Source organism: Lynx rufus, unplaced genomic scaffold (genome assembly GCF_022079265.1).
Source record: "Lynx rufus isolate CCGP_SWC_20201006 ecotype Redwood Valley unplaced genomic scaffold, mLynRuf1.p SCAF_2, whole genome shotgun sequence".
NCBI lineage: Eukaryota > Metazoa > Chordata > Mammalia > Carnivora > Felidae > Lynx > Lynx rufus.
Window position 1 is genome coordinate 29,921,461 of NW_025814834.1, and position 21,113 is coordinate 29,942,573.

General features: G+C 40.4%; 2 protein-coding genes and 2 non-coding genes across 6 annotated transcripts in view; 1 reads left to right on the forward strand and 3 right to left on the reverse strand.

Moving 5' to 3' along the window:
- Nucleotides 1-4,098: 4,098 nt before the first annotated feature.
- Nucleotides 4,099-6,738, reverse strand: EEF1B2 (eukaryotic translation elongation factor 1 beta 2). The gene is made up of 6 exons (XM_047083530.1): nt 6,571-6,738; nt 6,021-6,143; nt 5,253-5,379; nt 4,931-4,997; nt 4,405-4,530; nt 4,099-4,297 (listed from the first exon to the last, which is right to left on the reverse strand). Exons 1-6 carry the CDS (start codon nt 6,648-6,650, stop codon nt 4,143-4,145), a joined length of 678 nt encoding a protein of 225 aa, XP_046939486.1. The 5' UTR covers nt 6,651-6,738; the 3' UTR covers nt 4,099-4,142.
- LOC124516830 (small nucleolar RNA SNORA41) lies at nt 4,657-4,789 on the reverse strand. Its single transcript, XR_006963218.1, has one exon. It is a non-coding gene; the product is annotated as a small nucleolar RNA SNORA41 (small nucleolar RNA).
- Nucleotides 5,078-5,155, reverse strand: LOC124516827 (small nucleolar RNA SNORD51). Its single transcript, XR_006963215.1, has one exon. It is a non-coding gene; the product is annotated as a small nucleolar RNA SNORD51 (small nucleolar RNA).
- Nucleotides 6,739-7,212: 474 nt separating the features above from the next.
- The window catches only part of NDUFS1 (NADH:ubiquinone oxidoreductase core subunit S1), a 31,171-nt gene continuing 17,270 nt past the window's right edge, over nt 7,213-21,113 (forward strand). The window contains exons 1-11 of one of the 3 annotated variants that reach the window (XM_047083812.1): nt 7,213-7,322; nt 11,836-11,900; nt 12,423-12,514; nt 14,217-14,324; nt 15,025-15,101; nt 16,399-16,480; nt 16,572-16,702; nt 17,148-17,333; nt 18,898-19,032; nt 19,712-19,826; nt 20,819-20,964. In XM_047083812.1, the coding sequence (XP_046939768.1) occupies nt 11,840-11,900; nt 12,423-12,514; nt 14,217-14,324; nt 15,025-15,101; nt 16,399-16,480; nt 16,572-16,702; nt 17,148-17,333; nt 18,898-19,032; nt 19,712-19,826; nt 20,819-20,964 (1,133 nt within the window). In that variant the 5' untranslated portion in view covers nt 7,213-7,322; nt 11,836-11,839. The other 2 variants (XM_047083813.1, XM_047083814.1) reach the window with 2 other exon arrangements.

Consider the following 21,113-nt stretch of genomic DNA (forward strand, 5'->3'; position numbering starts at 1 on the left):
GCCCTTTGATTCAGAAGCAACTCCAGGTCAAAGCTGTCTGCCTTTGTCATTATCTGGCTTGGAAACCTTCAAGTCTCGGCCCCACTCTGCCCTCACAGGAGCCAGGCTGAATGTACAACGTGACCCCACCCTAATACCAAACAGATACTGCAAACACCAGCCAGATTGATCTAATTGCCTCCCAAATGTGTCACTGTCCATTCTTATTCCTGCCTTTATCATTCTGCTTTTTACCCCCCACCCCCGGAATTTTCACGTGTTTTCTTTCTTTTGCGTGTGTGCGTTTCCTTTTTTTACAAATTACCAATCAAGGTCCATCCAGCTCAAGTCCCAACTTCTTTAAAAAAACTTTTCAATTCTAGCCTTCCCTGACCCTCTGAACTTTTTTTTGGATTACTTGCCTAATCACATAATGACTAATTTTTAACAATTTTATGTGTTTGAGACAACTCCCTATTGTAGTTTTCTTAACTCTTTTGTATTTTTATAGCATCTGACAGGATACTGAATGAATCATTTTGAATTCCCACACGGTTCCCAGCCTTGTGCTAGGGATGCTGAACACGAAAAATAAATATGGTCTGAGTTACTGTAATCACTTCTGGGGCGTCAAAAAAAAAAAAAAAAGGTGGCCTCTTTTATCTTAATTCTCCAAAGTCAGAAACAAACAAAAATATCTCATTTTCTATGTATACATATGCTTTCTACGCCCCATGGCTCAAAAACAGGTCGCTCGGTATACTGGCTCACATGAAATGTGAGCATTGCTTCTAACAGCAGAAAACTGAAGGCCATCGAAAGCTCCAGTAAACAGACCAGTCAAATAAGCTATGAGACAAAGGATTATATAACTATTAGCAAACCAGGAAGCTTTATAAATACAATATGGAATATCCAAGATATAATTTCCAAGACATCCAAGTCTATTTCGATGGACAAAGTAAAAGGTGCAGAACACCTTGTATTGTATGCTACAGTTACTCTATGTTTAGACTAGTTTTGGAAAGACCTAAGGACTTGTTGACATTGATTGGTTGCTTTTATGGAGGTAAACAGGAGGCCTGGGGTTGGGGGGGTAGGGAGACAGACTTCACTGTATAACCCCTTGATTTTTGAACTATGCTACTGTACTATTTTTTAAAATAAAAATTAAAAGATACCAATAAAAATATTTGAGGCTGTGAAGATTTTTAAAGTCACATGTTTATCATTTATCATTTTGAGATTTGCAAGACAGCTGCAGTTTGAATTGACTGTTCTAACTCCTTTTACTTTTAACCAAATTTTTAATCATTAGTTTTTATCAATATGTTACATTTTGGCTGAGCTCAATCCCTTTAACATGTCAACTATTGTGAATGATTTGGGGCTACTATTCCCCAGTTGCTACATCTCGATCTTTCCATAGCAACAGTTCCATAATCTCCAGGCTCTGGTTCTCCAGAAAATGAAGCACTGCCCTCTGCTGGCTCTCATAACACTGACAATTGGAAAATTCCTCATGAGGGTGGAAATACTGCTTAGTGCAGATTGTAGTCATCAATACATAGAAGCACTGATTAAATACATTTTCTTTCGAATGTAAACAATTTCCCACATGTAAAGTGGTCTCCCATATAAAGAAAATCCAACTGAGAGGAAAAGAATAGCACTGTCTGATTTGGCTAGGAAAATTCTGACCTCAAACATATCATTTCATCTCTTTGGTCTATAGGGACCACAAAAATAAGACTTCAAGATAGAATTCCTAAACTCTTTCATAAAAACTACGGTAAAAAAAAAAAAAAAGGCCAAAGGTTGCATATATTCCAAACTATGATGCGGCTGCTTCCGGTATTCCAGTAAGTCAAGTATGCTTGACTTAGACATACTGCCTTCATCTCAGTATTTACCTGCAGCAAGACCACAGTATGGAAGTCCCTTCCCAATAGGTTCTCATATTTCCAAATCCAAGTAAAATGTGCCACTCGGTCCCCACCTGCACACCCAAGCCAGGCTTATGAACCACAGCCTGGGAATCAATTACCTGTAAACACCCTTCCCAAGACACTGCTACTCAAAAACCACACTGCCAAAAACCCTTAAAACAAGCTCTCCCTTAACAGTCAATGAGGCATGGTTTTCAACTTGCAGCATCTGCCTGACGAATGGTTGTTGTAATTTGTGACAAATTTGGGAATCTTTCCCTGGAGCTGATTTCCCTCCTTGGGGTCAGGTGTCCCTTTAGTAACACTGCACACCCCATCTCCTATCATACTGCTTTCAAGTGGAATTTGTTAATTGTGTGAAGTTTCAGTCTCAAGTAACCCCCGACTTGAAGATCCTTAGGTGACAACAAATTACAGTAAAACCTTGTACTGCGAGTAACTTGTTCTGCAAGATGAGCAAACATTTCTCAATTTTAACTTGATAAACGAGCAAGGTCTTGCAATACAAGTGGTATATGGTGCCAAACGTCAAATCACAACTAAACCAATGGTTCTCTTTCTTGCTGCAGACCGTGGGTGATTGTCTCCCACGCTCAGATGCTTGCTCTCAGGCTGCGGTGTTTGGCAGAAATCAATGATTTTTCATTGGAAGTGTGTCTGGCACTAGTGTATTTTTTTGTCACTTCAAAGCACCTCTGGGCAGTCCTTTGCTTGTCCATACAAGAGTAAGCTTAGGAATGCCTTGCTTATTCTAGGTCAGGCTGCCTGCAGATAGAGACCCTCTGCTGCCTTATTGCCAGTTACGTTAAATACATACATGACAAGAGTCTCTCAACATTGTACTGTAGTTGTGGTGTCTGGGTGGCTTGGTGGGTTAATCGTCTTTTGACTCTTGGGTTTCAGCTCAGCTCATGATCTCAGTTTTTGAGTTCGAGCCCCACTGGGCTCGGGAGAGCCTGCTTGGGATTCTCGCTCTGATCCTTCTTTCAAAATAAAAAAAACTGTACTGTAGTCAACATTCATTAGTGATGGTGAAAGTCATCCTGCACAATAACCCTCCTCTCTCACCTCCCTCACACCAGCCATGAGGGTTTTCAAAGGTACATGCAAGTTAATTTTTCTTTATATTTTATAATTTTGTGTTAAATTACAGTACTGTAACCCTTTTTACATGAATGTTTCCGGGTTGTGGAACGAATCATCTGAGTTTCCAATATTTCTTAAAGGGAAATTTGCTTTGACATACAAGTGCTTTGGATTGTAAACACGTTTCCAGAATAAATTATGCTCGCAAACCAAGGTTTTACTATACTTCATCTGCAATTGAAGTCATTGGTCCATCTCAACACTTAATTTCCTTTTCTCCAGCGTTTCATTAAGTACTCCAGCAAACATTAAAATACCCCCAACATCCCCACTGAGGAAAACCAGCCTGGGTATTAACTTGGTTAACTCCCTGCAAAAGTACCCAAGGTCTGAACCATTATAAACCTGCAGGGCTAAAAATCTAGTAAAAAAAATTTTTTTTTAATTTTAGCAAGTGCCTGCACACATGCACAAGCAGGGCAAAGGGGCAGAAAATCTTTTTTAAACATTTATTTTTGAGAGAGCAGCATGGGGTGGGGGACGCAGAGAGAGAGGTAGACAGAGGATTCAAAGCAGGCTCTATGCTGAGAGCAGAGAGCCCTATTGGGGCTCAGTAACCATGAGATCACGACCTGAGTCGAAGTGAAGACACTTAACCAACTGAGCCACCCAGACAGAGAATCTCAAGCAGGCTTCATGCTCAGGGCAGAGTCCAACATGGAGCTCCAACCCACAACCCTGGGATCACAACCTGAGCTGAAATCAAGAGTTGGGCGCTCTACCAACTAAGCCACCCAGGCACCCCTCGTCAAATTTCTTAATCCAAATTTTCCACAAGTGAAGTTTATAGAGTTTCTTTTGAAAACAAGGCAAATAGGAAACTTGCAATATTGTGGTCAAAGTGGTACCCTTGTGCAATGGGTCCAGAAACTATACTACGATCGAGTCCATTTCTACTAATTTGGGCTAAATATCTAACAATACTGACCCAAATTTGTATTTTTGAATTACACATCCATGGAGTTTCTTCCCTCAAAATGGGAAAAATATAAAAACCACCCCATGTAAGAGTCAGAGTCAACAGTTGTCTTCAAGCTTTTATTTAAGGGCAATTATCTACAATGAACATTAGATCTTATTAAAAGCAGCCACGTCCATGGACTGCACATAGTCCTCAAAAGCAGTGATCCGCTCCTCCAGCATATCTGTTCCAACTTTATCATCTTCCACTACACACTGTATTTGAAGTTTTTTGATTCCATACCCCACTGGAACTAGTTTAGCTGAAAGAGCATCAAGAAAAAAACCTTAGAAAAGGCCTGTTCTTTGACAAAGGTGGTAATTATGCAAACTCCAGATGCTATTTTCAGAAAGTAAAGACTGAACTCACAAGAGCCCCAAACCAAGCCGTCTGCTTGAATGCTTCGGACGCACTCCTCTAGTTTTGCCATATCTGTCTCATCGTCCCAAGGTTTCACATCTAGTAAGATGGAAGACTTGGCAACAAGCGCAGGTTCTAAAAAGAGCACAAACAGCATTACTCACTCAATTACGTTTTTTTCATTTTAGTCGAAGACATTTTTAAAATCGTCATCTGTTTTCCGGTGGGTCATCTCCTCAGCCCAACGAAACCACAGAAGTCATCTGTTTGTCACTCACATGCCCACTTTCTGTCGTGCTAAGAAAGAGGTATTTAATTGTGTGACAGTTTCTTTCCCACAGAGGAATGCCACAACTGCTACTATAAGAGCGGCTGCAGACCAGTAGCTGTGGAAGTTTTATGAAGAGCCACCTACACGGGTTTTAAAATACTGACCTATTCAACAAAGGAGGAAATTACTTTGGTGAGCAAGCTTCAAATGAAATTACTCACATTATTATAAAATTAAAGCAGCACAAATTATAAAATGACCTACTTTTGGCTTTCTTTGACTCATATTGTGCAAGGCGTTCCTCTCTTAGCCGCTTTGCTTCTTCACTTTCCTATGAAGAAAAATTAAATGCATTTCACAAAGCTAGTTGTTTCTCAGCTCAAAAGCTAGTGGACCATCACAACAAAGACCAGTCTCATCAGAAAAAAGCAAATCCATCACGAGCTCAGCCGAAAGATGGTGATTTGGTTTTACTCATCATTTTTAAGTCAGGTAGGTAACAAAGTGGTGAAACCAGAATTCAAATCCAGGCAATTTCACCAGAGTCTACAACTAAGCTCAACATACGTATTCATGTATGTCATACCTCCTCATCATCAGAACCGAAGAGATCAATATCATCATCGTCTTTACTATCTGTTGCTCCACTTCCTGTGGTGTCTTCCACATTAGCAGGGCCATACTTGCCCAAAGCTTTCTTCACTCCTGGAAGGCTTGAAAAAAAATTTTAAGTTCAATCACGATGAGGTGGGTACGCTGTTCTTTTTCAGACCATACGCCAGAACTTGTTTCCATCCCTATTTATCAATAGAACCCTTTTGTACTATGAATTTACCCCTAACCACTCCCAGATAAATACTTTTGTATCTTTACCTCCTCACCCAACAAACATTAGTAGCATGTGAGACGTTATTACATTCAATACTCACTAGGATTTACTCTTTCAGTATGAATATTTCAGTTTGAGATTTCATTAAGTATGCTCAGTTCCATTCTTAGTGAACTGGAGTCCACTTCCCCAAACTTCCACCCTTGTTGGCAGTTTCAGAAGAATGGCCAAGTACTGAATGAATGAGCCACCCTCTCACCCCAGAGGTGGGCCCCCCAGGTCAGGGTCGAGGCACATTGTCTGGGCAGTGTGGGGAAAAGTTGAACTGCTGTTGTCCATGTTCTACCTGTTCTGTGAAAAAACGGAGGACTTCAGTCTCTTGGCCTTCTCAAGTCACAAAGATACTTAGCTCACAATATCCCAACAAAACTAAAGTAGCCTGGGTCCCATTTGGTCAGGTGTTAAATCTTGGGTTTAAGCTTAGAAAGCATCCTGCTCTTCAGACAAATACCAAGGTAATCTTACCTAGCCTTTTCCTTTTCGTACGACTTGATGTGATTATACCAACGTAGGGCATGATACAAGTCGGCAGGTGGGGGGCCGGAGACTGCTTCAAATACCGCCACGTCTGCTTGTGATGGCACATACCTGCCGCGGACACAAAAATAATTACACTTGCCTTTAAAAGAAAAAACAAAACAAAACACCACCAACGCCAGCAAATAAATGACAAACGCCACCCCTGTCTAACTTATTCCTGGGAACTGGGCCATTTGCTACCTGGCAACCTAAGCTGCCCGGTTTTTCAGTAAACTCGAGATCAGGGACCACGTGTTTGGTCCTCTGCGCTATCCCGAGAAATCCCTCAAGATTGTAACCTCTAACCCAGACCTACAGGCTTACACTCGCTGAGTAAAGCCGCGGGAAAACCCGGCTGAACCCTGTCAACGGAAAGAAAGCACACGTTTAATCCCTCACCCCTCGCAAGCCCGCTGCCTTTCCCCCAGCGGCGGCAGAGGCCGCGCCACGTGGCCCGACCGCAGGTGCCCGGCCCCAGCGCGAAGCCCGTCCTCACCCCTCGATGTAGCTCTTGTCCGCCAGGTAGTCGTTGAGCACTTGGAGGCCGGCGGGGGTTTTCAGGTCTCCAAAACCCATGGCGCCAGCGGATCGCGGAACGGGGCAGCAGCGGGGGGAAGAACGCGAGCGCGGGGAGCGAGCGCCTAGCGCTAGAAGGGAAAAGGGGCCGCCGAATGCCGGAAAAGGCCTTATATAGAGACGTAGGCGTTTCCCTCTGCCGCACGGGGCCGAAGGTTAAAGGTCAAAGTACGTTAATCTCCTCATCCTCAATGTAAAACTGGGTGGCTCTGAATTGAACGGCCCACGTGTTATTCGCAGGCCTTTGTGTTTAGAAATAAACTGATACAAAAGGGTGTTTCTTAAATAAGTACCGCGCGGCCCCGGAACACTACAGGAACCGCCCCTTGAAGTGCCGGAAATGACCGAAAACGCCGGGCCTCAGGAGGCTGACTACTTCCGGCGGAACTGCGGTTCCAAGCTCTACCACCCCCACCCCGCCCCCGCTCCCGCCCCTTCCAACCGACTGGCCCTTTGCCCCGCCCCCTGGCCAGCTGACGGAAATTGCCGAACTCAACCTGAGCGGGGAAATTGTCGAATCTGGGGCTTCTAGTCCCTCCTGGCTTCCCGTTCTCCGGGCCCGGCGGGCGAGGTTAGCCGAGGCCGCCATATTGAATAAGCAAGCCGGTCTCTGAGGGGGTTGGTGCGGTGCAGACAGTTCTGCAGAGCGGCTTCGGCGGCTCCAGGGGGAAGGTGAGGTCGTGCTTGGGTGAGAAGGCTGAGGTGCCTCTTGCCACAGAAGTTGATTTCTTGACGAGACTGTTTCCTTTGGCCCAGGTGACTCATTCTACTCTTGTCCTTGACTGGGTGCCGCATCCCACCCCGCCTCCGGCACCCCCGAGAGCCGGCAGGTGAGGGCTGTTAGCCATGGTCTCTGGTCTTTCGGAGCAGAAAGCTGGTGGAGGAGTAGGAAGCCCTGGGAGCGCTGGCCCGGAGACAGGCTTGTGGGTGACCTTCACTGTGCAAGGGAAATGCAGGTCATTCCCCTTTGTGGAGCCGAGGCCGTTTTGTTCCCCGGGAGAGGGTCTATGTACTTGACTTAGGCCCGCGGATTGAGCATTGCCCCCACCGAGTTCACACGTACTTGGTACAGTACGTTGTTTGGCCGCTATTGCCTTAGCCACCATCCACTCCTCGGGGGTTTTTTGTTGTTTTTGCTTTTGTCCATTGAGTGCGTTGGGGAACATTTTTTATCCCTTTCCCTGGTGGGGAAACTGTAGGAAATATTTAAAAGCTTTGCCCCAGGTCGCATTGCGGATAACACAGCTTGGTTGCTTAAAAGTTCCTGGGATCTAACGCGCGTACCGGGAGACCGTGGACGCGCCCCAGCTCCGCTCGAGAACGAATAGAGGGCGTTGAAAATGTAACGTGAACCGTGTCTGCTGAATAAACATCAAGTTGTTTCTTTACGGAATGTTCTTCTTTCCACCGAGTCGCGTGTGCATCGTTAAGCAGGGTGTTTGCTATAAGGCTGTCAGAGCACCTGCACTTTTTAATTCCAGGGAAGTGGAAGTTAAGTTTCGGCCAGAGATTAGACATAGAATTCATTTAGCAAATAGTTCTCGAACGTCTGCTATGAACTAGAACCGAGTCCACGAAGAATAAAATGGGTGATGGGACTAGGGAGTAGTTGGGAAATTTAGGACAGGCTGATCAAGAAAAGTCTCCCTGGAGAATGGCTTTTAAGCCCGAATTTGAAGGACAAGGAGAGGCCAGAAAGCTCTGAAGGAATGCATTGAAGTCCGAGGCCACAGTCTGTGGGAAGACGGGAGAGGCTGTAGGAACAGTGTAGAAAGCAGGAGACCTGTTGGGGGGGGCTTTTATAATAGTTCAGGCAAGACGATGGTGGCTTCCAATAGAGTGGTATCTTGGAGAGAAGTGCGTGGATGCAGGCTATATGGTAGGGAATATTTTGTATTGTTCCTATGCTAAAATTGTCCAGTCTAGTTTTAGAAATGATTGGTCATTAACATTTTCCCATTTGGAGGCGATTATCTCCATTCCCACGAGGTAGATAAATACATGTAAAGTACAGATTAAAGTTTTGTGAAACTGTCTTTTGTTGGGGCTATGCACCATTCCCTGCTGGATTTTCAAGAGACCACCTATTTCTGCTTGATTTCCTAGCTAAAGTGGGCAATACTTTTATATTGTATGGAGACAAAATAATAGTAAGAAAGTGTTGATGTTGTGTGAAATATTGATTATTGATTTTCATTCTGTCACTATTAATTCAGCAAATTCAGATTTACCTTTATATAGCAATACATTTTAATAAGATAGAGTTTACTCATTTGGAACTTGATAAGATTATTTGATGGCTATCTTTTCAAGGGCTAGGTCTTCGGAAAAGGGAAATGACCGAATTGCACTATTCCTCTTCAAGGAGCTTACAGTTTAGTAGGTACTAAACTCAATTACTAACCTACAGTTTAGTAGGTGGAAAAATAAAGTTATGTACACAATGTGTGCCTATGGTACAGAGAGGGAATACCAAGGAAGAGGACTTTGAAACTGATCTTCAGTGGCTATTTCTGTCTACGTTGAATTTAGTTCTAATTGACATTTACTGAACTCCTACTAATACCACATAATCTAAGAAGTATTGTTTGCTTCCTGATCTGTACATTAAGCGGAAGCTCTGATTTATCAAAAATCACTCATTGGTATGTGGTAGCCTTTATGTCTGCAAATTCAGTGTCACAAGTTCTGAATTAATGAATTTTATGAATTAACAAGTCTGAATTAGAAACCTTGTTATACCTCTTCTATAATAGATATGTGAAACTTTATGCTTAAAACTTACGTATACGTACTGTTTTCTACTCTCTTTACTTTTGTTAATTTTTTTTTTTTTAACGTTTATTTATTTTTGAGACAGAGAGAGAGCATGAACGGGGGAGGGTCAGAGAGAGAGGGAGACACAGAATCTGAAACAGGCTCCAGGCTCTGAGCAGTCAGCACAGAGCCCGACGCGGGGCTCCAACTCACATACCGCGAGATCATGACCCGAGCTGAAGTCGGACGCCCAACCGACTGAGCCACCCAGGCGCCCCTACTCTCTTTACTTTTGAAAGTCATTATGTTGATACTTTTTTTTTTTTTTAAGTTTATTTTGAGAGAGAGGGTGTGTGTGAGTGGGGAGAGGGAGAGTGAGAGAGAGTCCCAAGCAGGCTCCATGCTGTCAGTGTAGCGCCCCAGGCAGGGCTGGGTCTCATGAGCCATGAGGTCATGACCTGAGCGGAAATCAAGAGTCTGTCACTCAACTGTGCCACCCAGGTGCCCCTACGTTGTTACATTCTGATCACATAATTTCCATTTTTAGAAGTTCCAAGTGAAAAATTATAATTTAGATGCTTAGTGCATTCGATCAAGTGAGTAGACAAAAAGTTCAGTTCCACGCCCTTACGATCAAGTGAATGGATGAAAACTCTAAAGTTCAGTTAACATTCTGTTTGCTTACGTATGTCTTTAATTGGTGTTATTTATATAATTCATTCCTATTTCTTTCAGTAATTCAACAAAGATTTATTATGGGATACCGTCCTGTGTACTGTAGGATGTTTAGTAGTACCCTGGCCTCTACCCACTAGATGCTAGTAACTTCCCCCCAGCTGTGACAACAGTGTGTACAGATGATGCCAAATGTTCCCTGGGAAGCAAAACTGTACCTGGTTGAGAACCACTGTTTTATTTATTTGTTTTTAAATTTTTATTTATTTTGAAAGAGAGAGAGAGAGTGTGAGTCGGGGAGGAGCAGAGAGGGAGAGGGAATCTCAAGCAGGCTCTGAGGTGTCAGCACAGAGCCCGATGTCCGGCTCGATCTCAAACGGTGAGATCATGACCTGAGTCAAAATCAAGCCTCAGATGCTCAACTGACTGAACCACCAAGGAGCTCCTATTTATTTATTTATTTTTAATTGTTTTTAACGTTTATTCATTTATGAGAGACAGAGACAGCGTGAGTGGAGGAGGAGCAGAGAGAGAGAGAGGGAGACCCAGACTATGAAGCAGGCTACAGGCTCTGAGCCAGCACAGAGCCTGACGCAGGGCTCGAACTCACAAGCCGTGAGATTGTGACCTGAGCCAAAGTCGGACTCTCAACTGACTGAGCCACCCAGGCGCCCCTTTATTTATTTATTTTTTAAAGTTTATTTATTTTGTGAGAGAGAAAGCACGAACAGAGAAGGGGCAGAGAGAGAGGGAGAGAGAATCCCAAGCAAGCCCCACCCTGTCAGCACAGAGCCCCATGCAGGTCTCAAACCCACAAACCATGAGGTCATGACCTGAGCCAAAACCAAGAGTCAGTTGCCCAACTGATTGAGCCACCCAGGCACCCTGAGAACCACTATTTTAGAGCTTACTGTGTATCTGCCTTGGAAATAGGCACCAAAGATACAAAGATTCAAGAAGTTCATTAATCCAATGAGGGTAGAACAGACCTATAATTGCAAATCTGTAAAATAATTGTACCAAGCCCAGAAAATGGCTCTCCAGATACTTAAAAGGCTTGGACTTCTGAGCCAGCTCAGAATCTCAGGAACATTTAGTAGATAACTGCTTAGAACATGGAAAGTCAGGGGCGCCTGGGTGGCCTAGTCGGTTGGGCGTCCGACTTTGGCTCAGGTCATGATCTCATGGTCCATGAGTTCGAGCCCCACGTCAGGCTCTGTGCTGACAACTCGGAGCCTGGAGCCTGCTTGGGATTCTGTGTCTCCCTCTCTCTGACCCTCCCCTGTTCATGCTCTGTCTCTCTTTGTCTCAAAAATAAATAAACATTTAAAAAAATAATAAAAAAAAAGAACATGGAATGTTAGAATGAGTATTGGTACGAAATGAAGGCAGAAGGTCTTATTTACATAGTATTAATGATAAGCTCACTTATTCTTAAAATTTATATTACTACATAGTAGTGTTTTACATTTGATTGTTTATACTTTAAAAACGACAACACTGCCCTTTACGTAAATTTGATTACTAGCTATTCCTTCTTAGCTCCTTGACATTGTACAAGTCAGTTAGTTACTCTCTCTCAGACTGAGTATTCTCATCTCTAGAATTTGAGGAAAAATATCAGGACTTGTGAATGTTCAATGAAATAATGTATGTAAAGTGCTATTAAACCTAAGAACCATTACCCAGAAGTTTGTAATTAGAGTTTTATTATTTCCTATGATAATATAACTCTTCTTTGTTTTATTCTTAGCAATATGTTAAGGATACCTCTAAAAAGGGCCTTAGTAGGCCTTTCTAAGTCTCATAAAGGATGTGGTGAGTATTTTTTTTTGCATTTGTGGGTACTATTTTTGCATTTACTGTCTTTGTCAATTCATTGGTTTATGGAATGTTTCTTAAAAGACCCTAAACATAATTTGTTTTAAATAAAATAGAAACAAATGACCCTAGTCAAATTGAATAATTTTAAAAATATAACTTTAAACAGTTTATAGAAGTTGTCATGGAATAAAAAGTAGTAGGAACTATCAGTCCCAAAATGGAAAAAGCAGTCCTGCTTTTGAAAAGTAGTATTCCCATGAACATACTTCCCATGGTATTAAAAATTTTAAATTAACTACCATTAAAAGTGGGCAGCCAAATTCTACCTTGGTATTCAGGTTTGGAAAAGTTTTTGTCTAATTCAGTATTCTAAAAGTTTGCATCTAGAGAAATAGAGGGGAATGGTGTAAAATGAGGAAAAATTTTAGACTTGTAGGTTAGAATTAGCCCATTATCCTCTGCTATAATAAATTCAACTCTTAATTTATTTCTCATCTCAATATTTTTGACGGTCAGTTCGAACAACTGCCACAGCAGCAAGCAACTTAATTGAAGTATTTGTCGACGGTCAGTCTGTCATGGTGGAGCCAGGAACTACCGTACTCCAAGTAGGCATATGTTCCGATTCTTTGTTTTTGTATATGTTGTGGGTTTTTTGTATCAATTTATTTCTGTTACACTCTTTATTTACTTTAAAAATTTTTAAGATTCCTTGATAAATGCTCATAAAAGAACTATACACAGTAAAATTATATGAAAGTAAGTTGGATTTAAAATGTTGGCATTTCAAAGTGAGCTATCATTTATCTGTTTCTGACTTTCTTCAGTGAATTATGGCAGTTATTTTGTTTCACTTCTGCCTTCCGAGTATATACCCATTTAAAATTTGAAGTTACCAAAAATAAATTACGAGTTAATTTAGTTAAGTTTGGGGAAAAGATAATTTTTGTTTGTTGTGAACCTGCTTGATGCTTTTCATTTCATGTGATTTCTCTATTTTTAGTAATATTTTTTAAGAATGTGTCCTACAAAGCAGGTAAATGAATTCATGCGTTAAATATATAATTTCTCCAGATTCCTTCAGAACTAACAAAATTGGTCTTGAAGAAGTGATACTTCATTCTGTCTGCAAGTTACCAAGAACTAAATGCTCTTTATTCATTTAGCAGTCATTTTTAGACTATCTGCCAGGCATAGACCTGTAAACAATAAATACATAACAGTGTATGTTAAAGGTACAGTGGAGAGTATTTTTGCCAGGTATATAGGAAGTGATAGAAAGAGATGTTAGGGATATCTCAGGTGCTCCCTGAGGAGATTTGTAAAGGATAAGTGTTTATATTTGGACAAAGAATCTTTAAATAGTTTGCTATTGTTAGAACATGAGGTATATATAGAAGATGAGAAAACAAGAAATCAAATTACTATAATAGATTCAGTAATGAAAGAAGATATATGTCATACTAAAGAGCTTATAGTTTGACCTCTCAGTAGTTTTCATGGCAGTTAAGCTGTATTGCAGTGACCATAGAGGATGTTAGTTTGGAGAATAACAAGACTGGTGAGAGACACAAGGGAAGAGTATCTTGCATTAGTAGAACTGAAAATTAAAGGCCTAAAATAGATAGTGGCAATGGGAATGAAAATAAAAGGATAGATTCAGTGAGAGTGAGTTGATAGGCCTTTAGGCACAATGAAAAGCAGGAAAAATTTTTGTGGTTTCTGGCTTTGTTAACTTATTTGGAGATGTATCATAGGGGACACAAATAGATTGAATTTTAGCTGTCCATAGAGCGTATCCATGCACAGAACTATTTAAGTCTAGAACTTGGAGAAGTGGTGAACTGTCAGGGCTCCAGATGAGGGTTTGGGTATAATCATTTGAAATGTGAACCAGTATGAAGGTTGGGACAAGATCTTGCTTATTACTATACCCACTACATCTAGTACGTGGGAAGTCCACGTATGAAACCACAGGGACAAAGTTTGAAGGGGTGTCTTTATGGACAATGGTTCAAAGTGGAAATGAGGAGTCAGACCTTCAGCACAATCTGAGGTTCATTTATTCAGTTTCTTCCATAAGGTATAGGCATGCTGAGGCCTTAGAGCAGGCTTGAGAGCAGACAGGAGCAGGAGTCAAGAGCAAAGAAGGAGGGAAATCTCTTTAGGGATGAAGAATGAATAAAAGTATAGATGTTTATAGATAGGAGTAATAAGGCAGGTGGTTATAGCCTTTCTTTTTCTGTTTTAGGCAAAGCAAGGATGAGGTCAGTTTGTTCTAATGCAAGAATTTTTTCCTTTGTCTTCTAGGCTTGTGAGAAGGTTGGCATGCAGATCCCTCGATTCTGTTATCATGAAAGATTGTCTGTTGCTGGAAACTGTAGGATGTGCCTTGTTGAAATTGAGAAAGCTCCTAAGGTACTTGATACCTAAAATTCCACACCATGCTGTAGAAGGTAGAAAACTTTAAATCTTGCAGCGAATTTTACTTAGAATCATTGTTGTAGTGGAGAAACCTAGCCCTGTTTAATTGTATCTGTAAATTTATTATTTTGTGCAGTTGAGTCTGTTCATTTCAAAACTGGAAATGCATTGATGAAAGTGCTTTATAAATGCAAGCACTATATAATTACAACAGATTGAGAAATTAAAGGTGACTTTTTACAGCTGGCAGTAGTATTTCCAAATGGCTGTGTGACAACTAGGATGTGGAATTGCCAGGCAGTACATTGGAAGGGCTCATGCCGAGCCATTTTCACTAGAGAAAGGGATTACAATGAAGAGGTTCACTTTCTGTTTAATTTCATTTTGTCTTCTAAGTTTTAATTCAGTAGTACCTGCTAATCAAAACACAGTTATTTGATGTTCTGTTTCAGAGTCTCTATATAGAGTTGCATTGACTAGGAGGATAGAATTTAGAAGTACAAGATCTTATTTTTTTTTCATAGAGAAATGTAAAGTGTCAGATTATCGTATCGTGACTATGAAAAGTAAAGAAAATGAATCTTCAAAGATACTGGGCTTATTTTCAAATGTATAGCTGAATGTTTTATATGTTGGGTTGCTTATAATTACAACTAAATACAAATACTTAGACATTTTTCCATTGAAATTCCAGGTTGTGGCGGCTTGTGCCATGCCAGTAATGAAAGGTTGGAATATCCTGACAAACTCAGAGAAATCTAAGAAAGCAAGGTACTTTCATGTTATTTAGCATAGTAACTTTTCTTAGAGAAGAAAATTGTTCATTTCAGTATTTAGACCTTCCCATAGATGGGAAATTCAGTAGCAAGTTTTGAAAAAGTTGGCATGTTTGACTTCTAGGAGCAGTGGAATTAAGTACATGTTGAGGAGGTGAAGTCAGGTGTTTATGGTTTTGAGCATTCAAAGCTCTTAGGGGAAAGAAAAAAAAAGCTTTCATTTAGGAGCACCTGCGTGGCTCTGTCAGTTAAGTGTCTGACTTTTGGTTTCAGCTCAGGTCATTATCTCACAGTTCATGAGATTGAGCCCCGTGTTGGGCTGTGCACTGGCAGCACAAGAGCCTGCTTGGGATTCTCCCTGTCTCTCTCTGCCCCTCCCCTGCTCGTACTGTCTCTCGTTTTTTGTTTTTTTTTTCAACGTTTATTTATTTTTGGGACAGAGAGAGACAGAGCATGAACGGGGGAGGGGCAGAGAGAGAGGGAGACACAGAATCGGAAACAGGCTCCAGGCTCTGAGCCATCAGCCCAGAGCCTGATGCGGGGCTCGAACTCCCGGACCGCGAGATCGTGACCTGGCTGAAGTCGGACGCTTAACCGACTGCGCCACCCAGGCGCCCCCGTACTGTCTCTCAAAATAAATAAACTTGAAAAAGAATCTCTTATATAGTAACCTGTTCAACTTATGATGAATAGTGAGTTTGGGGCTTATTGAACTGAGATTATTGTAGTAAAGTATTACTGTTACTATATAGGCATTGATTATATTTGTTTTTGCTGTGCATTTGTGTGGGTGTTTTGTTTTTTCTTAATTTTTTTTTAACGTTTATTTTTGAAAGAGACAGAGTGTGAGCAGGGGAGGGGCAGAGGGAGAAGGAGATACAGAATCCGAAGCAGGCTCCAGGCTCTGAGCTGTCAGCACAGCCCAACACAGGGCTTGAGCCCACAGACTGCGAGATCATGACCTAAACCGAAGTTGGACGCCTGATTGACTAAGCCATCTAGGCACCCTGTTTTGTTTTGAATTGATGTTTTCTGAAGACTATTTAGTGACTTTGGGTAATTTTGTGTTTTTAAAAGTCATAATTTTCTAGATTCTTTAATGATATTTTATTCCTGGACTTCTATAAGCATTTTTTAGACTATGTGTCTAATACTAGAATGATGGTTACATTGGTATTTTGATAATAAATGTAAAGTTAATACTATATGAAAAGGTACATCCCTGAAGGTTAGATAGCCATTTTGAGTGCCAAAAATTTATGTCATTTTGTGTACTACAACTTTTCATACAGAGAAGGTGTGATGGAGTTCTTGTTAGCAAATCACCCACTAGACTGCCCTATTTGTGACCAGGGAGGTGAATGTGATCTGCAGGTATGTTGTCAAACTTCATAAATCTTTTTGATTATCTCAGGTTTTAATTTCATTAGCAGCATTATGTTAACTCTCTCCTAATCTACTAAAGGACCAGTCCATGATGTTTGGAAATGATAGGAGCAGATTTTTAGATGGGAAACGTGCTGTGGAGGACAAGAATATTGGGCCATTGGTAAAGACTATCATGACTAGATGTATACAGTGTACTCGCTGCATCAGGTAATGTTTTTCCTTCTCTCTTCTGCAATATCATTCAGATACTTAATAGTCACAAAATTTGGTAGAATAACAATACTAGAGAAAAAAGGCAACTTTTTTTTTGGTAGGAGAAGAGGGATGTTTTTATTGTTTTCTGCATAAGCCAATAAAATGGATTGTTCACTTTCAGTGAATATCAACTTCTGTGGAGTTTACAAATAAGAATATACAAGCATTAACTCCTTGATAACTTGCTGAGCTATACCTATGATTCGTGCAGTTTGTGTTATGCTGTGATTAAATTACATGCAAGCATTGAACAATTTTTTATTCAAGGACTTTGCTCACCATTGAAAATAAACTCGTGTCTCTTTAGTGTTTTGAAAATCATTATCTCACTGTGATCATAGGAAAGGAGATAATTTTGCTGGATTTTACCATTTGATGGTATATTTTTATCCTGCAGGTTTGCAAGTGAGATTGCAGGAGTAGATGATTTGGGAACAACAGGCAGAGGAAATGATATGCAAGTTGGCACGTACATTGAAAAGATGTTCATGTCTGAACTGTCTGGAAATATCATTGATATCTGCCCTGTAGGTGCCCTGACTTCGAAGCCCTATGCTTTTACTGCCCGCCCTTGGGAAACAAGGTATTCAGTGTTGTAATTTTTGACAATTTGTTTTTTATCCTTTAATTGGCTACTATTCAAAAAAATTTAAGATTCATTTTCTTCCTGTATTCTAATTGTTTTGGTCTGCTAAGGTTTTATGTATTTGCTTTAAGTAAAACCCTCTTAATGGAAAGTAAGTAGATAGATTAAAGGATAGGATGATCTGGCAAATTAATTATAGTTTTCTTGGAGATTGATTCCAAAGTACTTAACCACATAATTATTTTATTCACTTGTTCTTCCAAAGAGTAAAATTGTCTTGATGTTTTAAAATTTATAGTCTCTTCTCACTGTATATTGTTTTCAGACATGTGGCTATATCATCCTTTATTTAATCAGTTCCTATTATTAGACATTTTAGTTTGTTTCTATATAGTTGTAAATCTATGATAAAAATTGTTACTCGTAAATTTTCGCGTATATTTCTGATTCTTCTGACTAAACTGGGAAATGGAGTAGGTAGTTGCAACAAATTTGGGTATTTTTAAGGTTCTAAAGCCTATCATTAAATTGCCCCCCAAATTTAGACTTCCACTAGAATATGTGGGAGTATCTCAAAATTCTGTGTTTTAAGCCATGTATTTTATGTATATAAAAAGATTGGGGGGATGGGGCACAGTACATAGGTGAAATGTTCAAGTAGAGGTTTTTCTCTTTTGCTTCCTGAAACTCCCATAATGCATGCAGAAAAGAAACTTCCATCTCCACAGCCTCCCTGAGCCTGGCAGAGCCTCCTGTTCAGGTGGTAGGAAGGGGATGAGAACAGGCCCCAAGACACACCACCGCTGATTTCTGTGCTTCTTGCTTGAAGTTCAGTAGTTTTGCACCACATAAAAGCTTCTCATGATGGTGTTTGCCTTTGGAAGATTTCCAAAGTGCTGAATTGGTTGTTTTTTGTTAATTCTGTCCAGCTTTATTTTTGCTTTTTGTGGGGAGGATTTATCAGACTTTTTAATTGGCCATACCCAAAAATCTTACTCTCTTGCTATTTATCTTGATAATCAGATTTGGCCATTTGGAGCCCTTACCATTGGCTTTTGTATTATTTAACAGTTCCTATTTTTATTTATTCATTTATCTGTTCTTTTGAAGTTTATTTTTGTGAGAGAGAGAGAGAGCGCGCATGCATGCAAGCGCCAGTGGGGGAGGGGCAGAGAGAGGGAGATGGAGAATCCCAAGCAGCCTTCACGCTGACAGCCGGATTAAGAAATTTTGTCAGTGTGGAGCCCAACACGGAGCTCAAACTCACGAACCATGAGATCATGACCTGAGCCGAAATCAAGAGTCAGACTCTTAACTGACTGAGGCCAGGCGCCCCTAGATAACAATTATTAAAGCTTTATTTTTACAGTAGGAATTAATGTGATGTATTCAAATACGAGGGTATTTTTTTTTTTTTTGCAGTTTCTCTGGGTCCCATTAACTTTGGAAACTCAGAAAGGAAAGTCCTCGTAAAATTTTTTGTTTTTGAGAAACCAGGTAATAGAAACTTTGTCCTTATTGCCAAAATAAATGTGGTAAACATAGGTGTTTATTTTCTCAGAAAGACGGAATCCATTGATGTAATGGATGCAGTTGGAAGTAATATTGTGGTAAGCACAAGAACTGGAGAGGTGATGCGGATTTTGCCAAGGATGCATGAGGACATCAATGAAGAGTGGATCTCTGATAAAACCAGGTATGTGCTACTACATTGTTTTCCTTCACTTTTGCAGTTGATTTAAACTAAATTTTATAGTCACTTTAATTTTAAGGGACTGTCTTTATTCTTGTAAATTAGTTAATCTAGATTATTTGTATAGAGAACTGGACAAAACTAATGTTAATAGTCCTAGGTATATCAATGGCTTTCTTACTAAGTTTGACAAATACCATTTTCCTCTCAGTTGGAAAAATTGAAGGGGATTAATATATTTAATCTATTCCAGTTTGTTCATTGGAGAAAAGAAGCTAAATATAAGTTAGAGCTTGCACGTGATAATTTTGATAAAATATCTGGAGGTATTCAAGTTTTATAAGTAAAAGTGATTTGAGAAAAAAAAGAAAAAGTGATTAAATGATTGGCTTCTTTAGCTGTCAGATTTTTATGTGTTACAATTTCAAGAGTATTCAGGTAGCTGAAAACAAATCATAAGAACCCAAACTTTTTAGATGTTTTAGTTTCAGATGGTGTTCATAAAATAATTTATTAGTTCATCCTTCAAAAGACCTGAAGTAATTATTTGTATTCAGGTATTTATTCTGTTTGACACTTTAACCAGTGCTGTATTTAAATAACATTTCTTTTATATTTTAAACTTGAAAACTATAGTTGCCCCTAGCAAGATTCCGTAAATGGTGTATTTTCTGTTACCTAGATTTGCCTATGATGGGCTAAAACGTCAAAGACTAACCGAGCCAATGGTCAGAAACGAAAAGGGGCTTTTAACCTACACTTCCTGGGAAGATGCACTCTCTCGTGTAGCTGGAATGGTAAAAAATTGAAATATAGAATAAATAGTATTTGTAATTTTTAAGGGACATCTTTGTAACAAAGAGGGGTCATGTATGTCTTTTCACTTCTTTTGTTTTACCAAGATTGCCTTCCATTTAATGAGCATTTATTAAGAACCATATGCCAGAGGGGCACCTGGGTGGCTCAGTCTTTATTGAGCATCCAACTCTTGATTGTGGCTCAGGTCATGATCCCAGGGTTGTGGGATCGAGCCCCATATCGGGCTCTGCTCTGAATGTAGAGCCTGCTTAAGGTTCTCTCTTTCCCTTTGCCTCTTTCTCCCCTACTTGTGCTCACTTGCTCTCTCTTCTCTAAAATCAAAAAACAAAAAAATGCAACAAAACAAATAAAAGAACCAAATGCCAGATATCAAGCTGGCAGTAGGGCTATAGAGACCACTAATATATGGTCCCTACTTCCCACAATTCTGTAGTTGGGAAAGATGCAGAGTCAGTCAGGTATCATGTGCTGCTGCAGTTAGTTGTGCAGGAAATCATGTCTGAGAGAGCCTGTGGGAGGGGTGCCTAACCACGACTAGTGTATCAGGGATGCCTTCCTACGTGAGGTGACTTAGGCAAAATCGAAGAATGAATGCAAACTTGCCAGAGCAAAAGTGGAGAGAATGGCTTTCTAGCCAGAGACAAAGGCAACATACACAAAGGACTTGAGGGAACGGTGGATACTTCAGAAGAAATTGTATTTAGCTGTAATTCCTCACTCTTCATTCTCCAAACTTCATTATGAGACCTCTTTGTTTCTAATATAAAACAGCTTCCCTCCAAGCTGGTGGTATTATTAGCCTCATCTACACCTTTGCTTCTCACTTTTTTATTAATAATTAGTGTAAACCTTTTAAGTCAAAAGTTCATTGCTTTTTTTTATACTTATAAATAACTATTGCTTTGTGTTCTGAGCAGTGGTCTTTGCCGAACGGAGGTGTTTTGGTGATACCCTTTTCATCCATTTCTAGTTGCAGAGTGTTCAAGGCAAGGATGTGGCAGCAATTGCAGGTGGCTTGGTGGATGCTGAAGCCCTGGTAGCTCTCAAAGATTTGCTTAATAGAGTGGACTCTGACACCTTGTGCACTGAAGAGGTCTTCCCCACTGCAGGAGCTGGGTGAGCAGTATGAATCTAGCATCTAGGCTTGCTTTGTTGTTGTTGTTGTTGTGGTGGTGGTGACAAGCTGTGTATAAATCAGTACATCTGGGCGCCTGCCTGGCTGGCTCAGTTGGTAGAGCAAGTGATTCTTTTTTTTTTTTTTTTTT